General features: G+C 35.6%; 1 protein-coding gene across 1 annotated transcript in view; it reads left to right on the top strand.

Annotated features, from left to right (window-relative positions):
* The window catches only part of LOC107718535 (cadherin-12-like), a 78,449-nt gene that overhangs the window by 53,099 nt on the left and 12,623 nt on the right, over nt 1–12,727 (top strand). The window contains exons 7-9 of the mRNA XM_016525633.1: nt 4,154–4,290; nt 10,372–10,493; nt 12,495–12,612. Coding sequence (XP_016381119.1) covers nt 4,154–4,290; nt 10,372–10,493; nt 12,495–12,612 — 377 coding nt within the window. The remainder of the gene's footprint in view (nt 1–4,153; nt 4,291–10,371; nt 10,494–12,494; nt 12,613–12,727) is intronic.

Below are 12,727 nucleotides of genomic sequence, written 5' to 3'. Positions count from 1 at the left end.
ATATTTTTGATGAATTCCGAGAGCTCTCTGACCTTGAACACGATCAAGGTCCAGAAACGTAGTAAGGATATCGTTAAAATAATCCATGTGACATCAGGGGTTCAACCGTAATTTTACGAAGCTACGAGCATACTTTTTGTGCGCAAAGAAAACAAAAATAACGACTTTATTCAACAATTCGTCTCCTCCGAGTCACCATGGCGCTATTTTGGAGAGGATCACATACATAAACAACGTATTCTGTTCTGTGTCAGCAGCACCGTATGCGGATACGTTGTTTATGTTGTTTACGCTGTTTACGCTTTGATCTGAATGTAAACAACGTATCCGCATTCATACGTTGCATACGTTGTTTACGCATGTGATACTCTCCAAAATGTTGCCAGGGTGACACGGAGGAGACGAATTGTTGAATAAAATCGTTATGTTTGGTTTTTTTACGCACAAAAAGTATTCTCGTAGTTTCGAAAAATTACGGTTAAACCACTGATGTCACATGGATTATTTTAACGATGTCCTTACTACGTTTCTGGACCTTGATCGTGTTACGATCCTTGCTGTCTATGGGAGGGTCATCAAAAATATCTTAATTTGTGCTCCGAAGATGAACGAAGGTCTTACAGGTTTGGAACGACATGAGGGTGAGTAATTAATGACAGAATTTTCATTTTTGGGGAACTATCCCTTTAATTTTTTCCATGGAACAACTGGTTGTGTGCCAAATTACACATCACTATATACAGTATTTGTGTTTACTAAAAACAGCAGGTAAAAACAGCAGCATGCTGAAAGATTGACCTCGTTTTAAAATCCATTATGTTTTAGAAGATTGCTTTTAAAGTTTTACAAGAAGACAAACCATTGATGCACCACTGCGGGGTCCCAAAACTACCTACCATCACAAGTTAGTTTGTTTCTCTATGAATATTTCATTCAATATACTGTAAGAAAGCAAAATGGACAAAGGAAAGATTTGTATAAGTGAAAGGGCTTTGTGTCCCCTTTGTTTTGGTCTTTCCTGATTAATTATTTAGACACATTGTAACATTGCTCAATGGGGATGTGCACTTTCTCATCGGAAAACAATGGTCCCCAATGAGCATCCGTGCGAAGGGAACAAAGCTTTTAAAAATTCGTCTATACACGCCGCATGTCCACGTTGCGGCCCATGGAGTGAGATAAAATAGCTAAAGTGCTTTTTGGTATTGAAGGTTTCTGCGACTTCCTCCAAAGCTTTTTAAGTTTTCTCCAAGCTTCAGGGGTCAAGAAAAGAGCTGCAGAGAGATCAGAAATGGACAGACTTATGAAAAAGTACATTTGTCCGAAGCTGTGTTGTTCGCATGCACAAAAGTTCACTGAAACCTATCTTGAGGTAAACCAACCAAACAAGAGTTCAGAGCCCCACAGTGAGCAAAATGTACTGATATGAGGAATGTAGACTTCTGTACAGTAAATTACAAGTGCATTTCTTCATTAGAAGAAGAAGAAGAAGTTTTTAACCAAAGTAACCGAGAAATGAGGAAATACAACATAAGAGGTTCACCGTAAGGAGGCATTTGCATTAGAAATGCTGTATAGCTCCTGGAGTGATCAGAGAAGCACAGACTAGAGCCAAGATGATAGAACAGATTAAGGTCAACGTGAAATCAAAATTGACCCTCTTATCGTTCTAAATGCTTGCATAATTCATCAGTGTTTTTCAAAGAAAATAAAATGTTTATCTTTGAAAACCTCTAGCAAAGTATTTTTTTCTTTCAAAATCGCACTTGTAAATGAATCATATTATGAAAGCAAAATAGGTTTTGAACAGCATTTCATGTTGATTTTAGATCAATTTGTCCTTGGATGTTCCTGTATTTATGAATGTTTGTTTTTTAACATACTCAGCTTTTCCTCTGGGATATTTATCTCATTACACATTTGGATCTCGGGCCCAGCAAAGCTGCAATTTCAGCTGAATCGACCCACAGCTCTTGCTTTCTTTTTCCAAATACTTATTAATGTTTCATCTGTGAGTTAACATTTGAATATACTGACCCCTGATTACAGTGACTGTCCTATTCAATTCACTAACAGTTAATAAGAGGTAAAATTCAGGAGATACACAGTTATTTAACTGACTCTCACATCCACCTACAGGAATAGAACAGAGAGTCATGTTAGTTGTAAAAATAGGACAAATTTGATGTTCTGCTTCATCTCTCCGCACAGCCAAGGGTCTGTCGAGCCGGTCTCTAACTACTTTCTACAATTAATAATTTGTTCATCAGTCTGTTTGTTTTGTAATCTCGTAGTCTTGTAAAGATTAATACAATACGAAACTTGGTGCACAGCAAACAATGAACTTGAAATGAACTCTGATGTGGTTTGGCTGATATTATATGAATGCTAAACTGATCAAACAAATCTAAACGAACGCAAAACAGGTGATGTCACAAGATGCGACCCTAAAATGAATAGAATGCTCAAGCATACCTCATTATGGGAGCTACAGTATGTTAATCATCACAGTTCGGTACAGGCAACAGAACCACCGTCTCATTGCAGCAGATCTTCATTTGTGTGTGCAATGAATTCCTGCCACTGTTGTGACTCCTTTAAGCTCTGCAGGAGTTATCAGCAGGTAAAAATACCACCGTATGTGTACAAAAACAACGAGTGCATTTAGTCCAGAATTGTTTTTGCTGCCTGCTTTGCAAAACATACGTCATAAAAGTCCAATCAGGTTTGTGACTGTATCCTTATGCCTTTGGTTTTGTGTGTTAAAAATGAGAGAGTGAATGCGAGGACTAAATTATTTTCTTTTTTTGGTCCGGACCAAAAGAACCAAGAGAAACGAACTACAAGTGTAAACACACCTTAAGACAAAGGGCCACATTTACTAAACAGGGCAAATTATTGTGAGACCGCAATTCCAAAAAAGTACTGATGGGAGTGTAAAGTTCTGCGGTTGATTTACTGACAATGGGCAAATTAAATAAAAGTCCATCTACCAGGAGCAGCACTAATTAACGTAAGGTTGCAAACAAGCAGATACGATTATAATCAGGTGTGGGTAATCCACCAACAACACAGGCAAAAAAATGTGACCCTGGACCTCAAAACCAGTCATATGTAGCACGGGTATATTTGTAGCAATAGCCATTGTATGGGTCAAAATGATCGATTTTTCTTTTATGCCAAAAATCATTAGGATATTAAGTAAACATCATGTTCCATGGAGATATTTTGTAAATTTCCTACCATAAATATATAAAAACGTAATTTTTGATTAGTAATATGCATTGCTAAGAACTTCATTTGGACAACTTTAAGGTGATTTTCTCAACATTTAGATTTTTTTTTTTTGCACCCTCAGATTCCAGATTTTCAAATAGTTGTATCTCAGCCAAATATTGTCCTATCCTAACAAACCATACATTAGTGGAAAGCTTATTCAAGTTTCAAATTGACCCTTATGACTGGTTTTGTGGTCCAGGGTTACAAATGTGTTAAAACATGCTTTTATGGGGTGTTAAATAATGGCGCAAATACCTATAAATTAACTAGTGCAAGCCTTAGTAAATCACAGAGCATGATTCATTTAGATACTCTTCCCCCATAAATGTTACGTCTGAAAGGGAAAGGGCAATAAGGTCATTATATATATGCATTGCTAAGAACTTCATTTGGACAACTTTAAGGTGATTTTCTCAACATTTAGATTTTTTTTTTTTGCACCCTCAGATTCCAGATTTTCAAATAGTTGTATCTCAGCCAAATATTGTCCTATCCTAACAAACCATACATTAGTGGAAAGCTTATTCAAGTTTCAAATTGACCCTTATGACTGGTTTTGTGGTCCAGGGTTACAAATGTGTTAAAACATGCTTTTATGGGGTGTTAAATAATGGCGCAAATACCTATAAATTAACTAGTGCAAGCCTTAGTAAATCACAGAGCATGATTCATTTAGATACTCTTCCCCCATAAATGTTGCATCTGAAAGGGAAAGGGCAATAAGGTCAGCTGCAAAAATAAATGTGTCCATGCCTTTTCAGCTCTAATTTTTCACTGCGTAAATCCTGACAGTAGTTTTTTAAAGCCAAAAGAGGGTTTGTGTTGGCGCAAGCTGTTGGTAAATTTGGCCCTAAATTTGTTCTCTGTTCTTCAGGTATTCCATCGACTGGAAGAGTGACCTGGACAGCTTCTTCGACATCGATCCTGTCAGAGGAACCATCTCCACCAATGAGCTTCTGGACAGGGAGAGTATAGCCCAGCACAACATTTCAGTTGTGGCCACTAAAGTTAGTAAGTATATGACTGTGAACCTCAGAAGTGATTCATAAAAGTTCAGTTGTCTTAAATGCTGGGATTTTTTGCGGACTGATTTACGGTGACCCATCGCAGTGCAGTCAGCAGCAAATTCCATTAAAGTCTGCATTTTACGAGCATTCATAAAGTATGACGACTCTCCTGGAATATGTATCATTATTACAGTGTCTTTCCTTTCTCCTTGACTTAGTGAATTTAACAATTGATCTATTTCAATGTTCTTAAACTGCCGGTGAATTAATTGTTCCTTGCCATCAAGGTGGTCATTTATAGAAGACTCAATGATAAGACAACAATGATAAACTAAATCTTTGTTTTAAAGTCAGTTGCAAATATTAGAGTAATCCATAATTACTCTTTCATATTATTTATTACATTATAACATTCTTCGCCCCTTCAGTGACTTTTATTTTTGATTAACATAAAAAATCCCTTTTAGTCACCTCAATTGCAGCCAATCAATTGCCAAGTTTCTGGTCTACATTTTTACTTAGTTTGTTTATTTATTTATTTTCAAGTTAAATATCCAATTTTTATTGAACATAAGAAACTTTCAAAATGTTCGCCACGTAAGAAAAGACATTCATTCTTTGGTAAAACATAATAATGACTTAAAAATCATAATTATGAGATAAAAGTATTATGACATACTAAGTGAAAATTATGACAACATCATTCATTTACATGGCATAATTCACTTTATATGTCACAATTATGACTTAATTTCAATAATTAAACAATCCCAATTTTTCATCAATTTCACCTTTATCTCATAATTACAACTTAATATGTCATAATTCAGATTTTTTAATATCATAGTTATGACTGAGTATGTCACAATTTTTTGTCATAATTTCCACTTTTATTTCATAAGTATGACATTGATCTCATAATTTTCACTGTTATGTCATAATTCTAATTCTTATTTCATAATTATTATTTAACAAAGTGCAATTTTGTTCCCTCTGAAATGGGCTTCCATATGTTTGATTTTGAAAACCGTAAGATTATGGGGGGGAAAAAAGGGTTTACAAACTGCATTTCTTATTGACTATTTTAGGAAGTAATTTGAAAGGCGATCAAGCACCAGCATCAAAGATGTCATTGCTGTAATTGTGTTTGTGTCGGAAAAGATCTGTGGATTGAATCACGACGTAAATAAGCAAATCCATCGTCATCAAGTCGTCAAATCCTCCAAGAAGTCCCCAACGCCATTATCTTGGTGGATATGTGGTGCTCAATCAAAATTACAAACGCGGTGACTCACATTCATTAAGACGGAATGGGGATGAGAGGTCATTAAAAGTTGAGCCTTCATCACCTTGGTAACGGTTATTACTCACTGTCTCTCAAGGTTGCACTGGTGATATGCTAATTGTGATTTCTAAAGCTAATTTGGGAGAGACTAAAGCTAAGTCGGGGCTGTTAAACTTCCCTCCTGTCCTGCAATGGGAATTGTCCACCCTGTGTTAAGCTCCATTTTTATTCACTATCAGTGTCTTTTAGACAATTTTACATTCTGTTCTGTTGGCCCAGATGGATTCAGAGAAATCACAGAGCACATAGTCAGACATTCATAACTCATGGCTAAACTGAATATTATAAATATAGTCAATGTTATTCAAAAGTATATATTAATTCTTCATAAACTAGGCAATCTCTGCTATTTTTGACTATATATATTTCTGTCATGACAACTCTCGGAACTCTCTAATGTACATGACAATGTTAATGTATTTGGTCTTGGCGGAATAGATCTGCTACGCTGCTGCTGCTGCTTTTGCGACAAAGCAAGTACCGAGACTTGCTACTGTCAATACATCCAGAACATGCTGCTGTGAGCATGTAAGAAATATTGCTGCTGCAAATATAACATACATGAAATAACCCCCATATAGCATACATGAATCAACTCATAGCAGATCTATACAGGTGGAGCTTGAGAAGGTGGAGGGTTTCTGAAGAAAGCTGCAACTGCTACGGCAAGCACTAGTCATATATTTGAATGTTGAGCAGCGAGCTCATTGGCTACCGATACAGGAGAGAACCAATCAGCTGTGCCATGTGATGATGATGTCATTATATTAGATCTATCGGACTGCGCCATCTAGAGTTTCATGCCTGCTGTGTGTACATTAATGAGGAAAAAAAAATTAACTTAAATGATTTTAGCAAATGGCTGCAATATAACAAAGAGTGAAAAATTTAAGAGGGTCTGAATACTTTCCGTACCCACTGTATATATATACACAAATATATGTGTCACATACATTTGCAACATCATATCTCACAACTGTGACTGAATCTTTCATATTTAAAATTTTTCAGGCATCCTAGTCAAATAGGCGATTTTCATTTTGCATGTCCCTAAAAGTTAGTTAGTCAAAACTTTTTTTGCCCACTTTGACCATTTGAAGCTGATAACTATGGGCACTAAGTATTAAACAAGCCATTTTTTGCTTTCCTACACCTTATAAATGCTCATATCACCAGCGTGTGATGTGTAATACCCTTACTTGCATTATGCAGTGCCTTGTAAAACATGCTTGACAGCTTTTCTATCTCTCAGAACCAGTGATTATGAGGTGCGGAGAACACCTGTTCAACACCATCACAAGCTAGTCTAGCATAAATCACTTTCATATTTAAAATTTTTCAGGCATCCTAGTCAAATAGGCGATTTTCATTTTGCATGTCCCTAAAAGTTAGTTAGTCAAAACTTTTTTTGCCCACTTTGACCATTTGAAGCTGATAACTATGGGCACTAAGTATTAAACAAGCCATTTTTGCTTTCCTACAACTTATAAATGCTCATATCACCAGCGTGTGATGTGTAATACCCTTACTTGCATTATGCAGTGCCTTGTAAAACATGCTTGACAGCTTTTCTATCTCTCAGAACCAGTGATTATGAGGTGCGGAGAACACCTGTTCAACACCATCACAAGCTAGTCTAGCATAAATCACAGCTTCTTGTTTTTTTCCCACACCTCTCCTGCACTTTTTAGGGGCATTAATGTCACACCAGGTGGAATGCCAGATGTTCTGGAGCCTCAGAAGAAATTGCTGAGGGAAACATGAGTCAGCAAACAGTTTCAAACACTCCATGCTTGTTGCACATCATGGAAACTTCTACTTTTAGTTTCCATTAGGACAGCAAACATATTTGATTTACATAATCCCTTCTGTGACGCTCATTACAACAGTCAGCTTGCTGAAGGAAAAACTATTTTACACAACAGCTAGAACCAATATGTTTTACAAAATGTGTTAAGCAGACAATTATGTGTTTACATCTTGTACAGCACCAGTTGTAAATAGGGCCACAATCAAAACTCGTGTGATTGTGCTGTCCACATATAGCCTATAGGCTGTTGTAGGCTACACAAACTGTCTGTCAAACCTACAAAGGAAGCAGAACTGTTTTATCTTAAAAAGACGCGCATTTTAAATATGTGATTAGAGCATTTTCATTCGTTTGAAGCCAGGCCAACAATAACCATCGAAGCACGAACAAAAACATCACAAACACACATTTACTGTTATGCTGTCAAAAGATCTAGCGTACAGCAAAATGGACGATTTCTCCTTTATACAACAGCGCCATCTAGTGGCAAAGTCCGTCATTTAAGTCGTTAAGTTGAAGCCATAGTTGACTTGTAAACACTGTTGTGGTTTTAATAAAAACTCACTAGATTCTAATTGTTTTGTTTTTTTCTAAAAATGTATTGTAAAATATTAGAAAACCTAAATAAACCCTGATGCATAAATATAATCATTGCTAGTTTTTTTGATGTATTTTGCAGGTGTTTACCCACTAAGTTTGTCCACTTCAAAAAAACAGATTTGTACATTTTCCAGAGAAACTTCATCACTTTCATGAGAATGTTGAAATTTCAATGTAAACTTAAAGCTTTAATCTAAACGTATTTATTTATTTATTTATTATTATTATTATTATTATTTAGTTTAAATAATATTTAAAATATGCCAGTCATATCAAATTATGGTTGCAGGTCAAAGGTAGTTTGGGTCACACCCTGAATTGTTAAAAAAAAAATATTATTATTAAAATTATTTTCTTGACATATTGAAATGCATCAAATGTATGCAATTAGAAAATGATAAATGTTGCCATATATTCAGTACTTTGGTTATCTGAACATATCGAATATGTTGGTTCAAATTTTGGACTTGGTTTGAAAATCGAAGTGAATTGCATTTAAAACTTTTAGTTAGCCAGAACTTCTTATAAAACTCTACAGAAAAATAGTGGCTACAGAAAAAGGAATTCGCTGCAGGACATCTGGGGCAGAAGCACAGGACCTGGAGAATAATGATGTGTCAGATCTCAGATAAAATTGTAGCAACAGTAATTTTTTCTTTTTTTTTTTTTACTGAACATCAGATGCCCTGGAGCCCCTGAAGCTAAAGTAACAAACAGCTGCACATACACACACACGCACACACACACACACACACACACACACACTTTCTCTCCAGGAAGATTGCTCATCTTCATCAGGGTCGCCCAGAGGTCTTGGCATTATACGGGACCCCTGGGAGGGATGAGTTCAGATCCCTCGTTCTAAGCCTTCTCACCTTCTCCTCAGACATGCTGAGCCCATCTCATGGATCTGATCTATAAAAGTTTATTCCACACTGATGTTCTCCTCCACACTGCACGCTCAAGCAGAATTCAAACAATATCAGCGAGACGTGTTCAAACATCAACAGCTGTGCCAGAGAGGACACCGCTGGCCTTGTGTGTCAGCTAGAAACTTCTTATTTTTAGAGATTTTTACCTTATAATCTTACCCACTAAACCTTTTTGTAGTTTTAAGAATAGAATAGAATAGAATAGAATAGCTAGATTGGCAGCCTATGAATAATACTTAAATCCCCTTTAAAGTTTTCAGTGTAAAACCACATGATGGCAGTATAGTATATTAGTGGTTTAGAACATAACGGTCAGTTCAGTGTACTACTTTCTTTTTTGACTGTAAATTATGTCCTCAGTCCTGTATTAATAATGTATTTTAGTTCCTCAGCAGAAGGCTGATGTCATATGATTTTAGTAAATAATTGTGGAGTTATTAATGGGACAGGGTCAATTCGATCCCAATTCTATAAGCAGTTCTCAAACTGAACCATGTAAAAAATGTATATGGATGATTCTGTTCTAATCACTTGATTTGGATATTTGGCTATTTGGAATGTTTTCAAATGGACATTTCTTTGAACTGCACTAACCATTCAAAAGTTTGGAGTCAATAAAATGTTTTAATGTTTTTGAAAGGAGTCTCTTATGCTCAGCAAGGCTACATTTATTTGATCAAAAATACAATAAAAAGTATAATATTGTGAAAAATTGTTACAATTTAATATAATTGTTTTCTATTTGAATATATTTTATAATGTATTTTATTTCTGTGATCAAAGCTGAATTTTCAGCATCATTACTCCAGTCTTCAGTGTCACATGATCCTTCAGAAATCATTCTAATATGCTGATTTGCTGCTAAAAAAAACAAAAAAAAAAACTTTATTATTATTATCAATTATAGAATCTCTGATTAATACAAAGTTTAAAAAGAACAGCATTTATTTGAAATATAAACATAAATGTCTTTACTGTCACTTTTTATTAATTTATTGCATCCTTGCTTGTGGGGGAAAAAAAACTTTGACCCCCAAACTAAACTTTTAGAATTTAAAACATATTATGTCATTTTGGTATATGGTGATGTCAGTATTGTGATGCTTATTGTGGATATTGTGTGTGATGATAAATGCAAAACCATTAAATGTCTGATGTTATAGTGCAAGATTAATAAAAAAAACATAATATTTTCCATTTTTAAACAGAAATTCAAAATAATAGGCATTATTGCTTTCTCTATCCTTTAACACATATATCCTTTAAAAATAGAATAATTGGTTAAAAAAATGGAGAAAAGTTTCCATAACTGAAGAACGAGTGCAAACTTGCGCATTGTAATGTGTGCTTTGTGTTGCTCATGACATATAATATCTTATGTTTGTGTGGTTTGTGTAGATAACCCAGTGCTGACCAGCAGAGTGGCCGTCACAGTTCATGTGCTGGACATTAATGAGTTTCCACCAGAGCTGGCCATGCCTTACGAGACCTTCGTGTGTGAGAGCGCCAAAGTCGGGCAGGTGAGTGAATATAAATGGTTGTGTGTGCATGTGTGTATGTTTGCATGTCCAAAACCAATTCTGGTCTAATGAGCCATTTAAGATGATGTATGACAGACTCCAGAGTCTGACACTCTCATTAAATCCTGAAAGTGCACTATATTCCTGCTTTAGCCAGGTACAGTGTGTGTGTGTGTGTGTGTGTGTGTGTGAGGGAGCAATTCCTAATCTACTGTATCTTGCCCACTTACACTGAACCCCTGAACCATAGAGTAAACAGGAAAACCTTTCTGAAAACATGCTGTGAGATATTTTATACAATATTTTCTCCTATTGCATTTCTTTGTATAGCATGCGAAAACAAAAGTGAGTACTTTTTGCGCATTTAAAGCTCACCACCACAATGAATGAGGTTAGTGGTTGCCAGGATGTTGCTATGTGGTTGCTAATGTGTTTGAAGTGGTATCTAGGGCGTTGCTGGTTGCAATTTTTATTTTATTTTATTTTATTTTCACAGTCCTACTACACTAGATGCCAGGAAGGAATAAAAACACTTATGCAGTTGCTAAGGTGTTTGGAGTGGTATCTAAGGTGTTGCTAGGTGGTTGCTATGGTGTTTTTATTATTTTACATTTTATTTTAATTTACTATTTTTACAGTCCTGCTTCACTAGTTACCAAGAAGGGGATTTTTTTTATATAATTTTTATTATATTTTTTCACTGTCCTGTTTCACTAGGTACTTGGAAGGAAAACATACTTATATATGAGATTTATATTTATTTATTTTTATTTAAGTTCTATTATAAGTCTTTTTCTTAGTTTAGAGCCTTTTTTCTTAGTTTGAATGGGTATGACGCTTCTGGCCAGAACTGTGTGGTTTGATTGATACATTGGACAGGAAGAGCCTGGTGGGTAAGTGATACATTAGTGCTGTGCTAATGGTCCTACCCAGCATGCACCTGTGGCGCTGGTGACAGCCCTACAACAGGTGATGCCAGCAGGAGGGTGGGTGGTACGGACGTCTGTTAGCTACGGAAGATTGATCTGCTTGTACTGTTAGTGCACAGTGTATCATGATCGCTGGATTGAAAGCAGACTAATTGGTTTTAGATGCAGAATCGAGGAGAACAACCACAGGAGCACTTGATTAAACATTACTGAGCACATGCTGCCGGCTGCCACTTATCTTCATGCACTTGTGACTAGTTTCTAACTCATGCTTCATTTAATGTTGTGAGTGCAATTGTTTCATATACATAAAGCACTGTAAAGTGGATTATTTTTCTTCTAAGGAATATATTATATGGTTGTATATCTCCATTAAGAGGGTGGGTGGTACGGACGTCTGTTAGCTACGGAAGATTGATCTGCTTGTACTGTTAGTGCACAGTGTATCATGATCGCTGGATTGAAAGCAGACTAATTGGTTTTAGATGCACAATCGAGGAGAACAACCACAGGAGCACTTGATTAAACATTACTGAGCACATGCTGCCGGCTGCCACATATCTTCATGCACTTGTGACTAGTTTCTAACTCATGCTTCATTTAATGTTGTGAGTGCAGTTGTTTCATATACATAAAGCACTGTAAAGTGGATTGTTTTTCTTCTAAGGAATATATTATATGGTTGTATATCTCCATTAATTAAGAGCAAACACTGACTCTGACTATGAGTTTTATATACTAATGTTTATTTCGTTTGTCCCTAAAGAACTGAAGATGTGAATAGTTTCAATTAACAATGTATACTTTTTTAGTATAAGAGATTATATGCCAGTGTGCACTAATAACCTTCATGAATCATTAAGAAATTCAGTAATCCTTAATGTTTACCATAAAATATTTAAACAAGCGATTAACCATTAAAAGACTATATTTATGCAGTTTTACATTTTTAACCACATTCTGGGTGTCCCACAGTGATCAAATATATGTCTATAATATAATATAATATAGTTTATGTTAAATTTCTTAAAACCCTGATCAATAATATTTCGATTAACTTTGTGTCATCTAGGTGATTCAGGTCATCAGTGCAAGAGACCAGGATCTTCCTCAAGCCGGACAAAGATTTTCCTTCAAATCCCCTCAAGAGGGAGTGAAGACCAAAAACTTCACCATCAGAGACTTTGGAAGTGAGTCTGTCTTGTTATATCTTAGTCAAGTGATTTATTTGGAGAGAGAGAGAGAGCGAGAGAATGATATATAGTCTATAATAATAATAATAATAATAATGATAATAATAATAAT

The sequence above is a fragment of the Sinocyclocheilus rhinocerous genome, unplaced genomic scaffold, assembly GCF_001515625.1.
Source record: "Sinocyclocheilus rhinocerous isolate Xijiao unplaced genomic scaffold, SAMN03320098_v1.1 scaffold2, whole genome shotgun sequence".
NCBI lineage: Eukaryota > Metazoa > Chordata > Actinopteri > Cypriniformes > Cyprinidae > Sinocyclocheilus > Sinocyclocheilus rhinocerous.
Note: the sequence above shows the minus strand (reverse complement) of the source record. Positions and strands in the feature narration are given on the sequence as shown.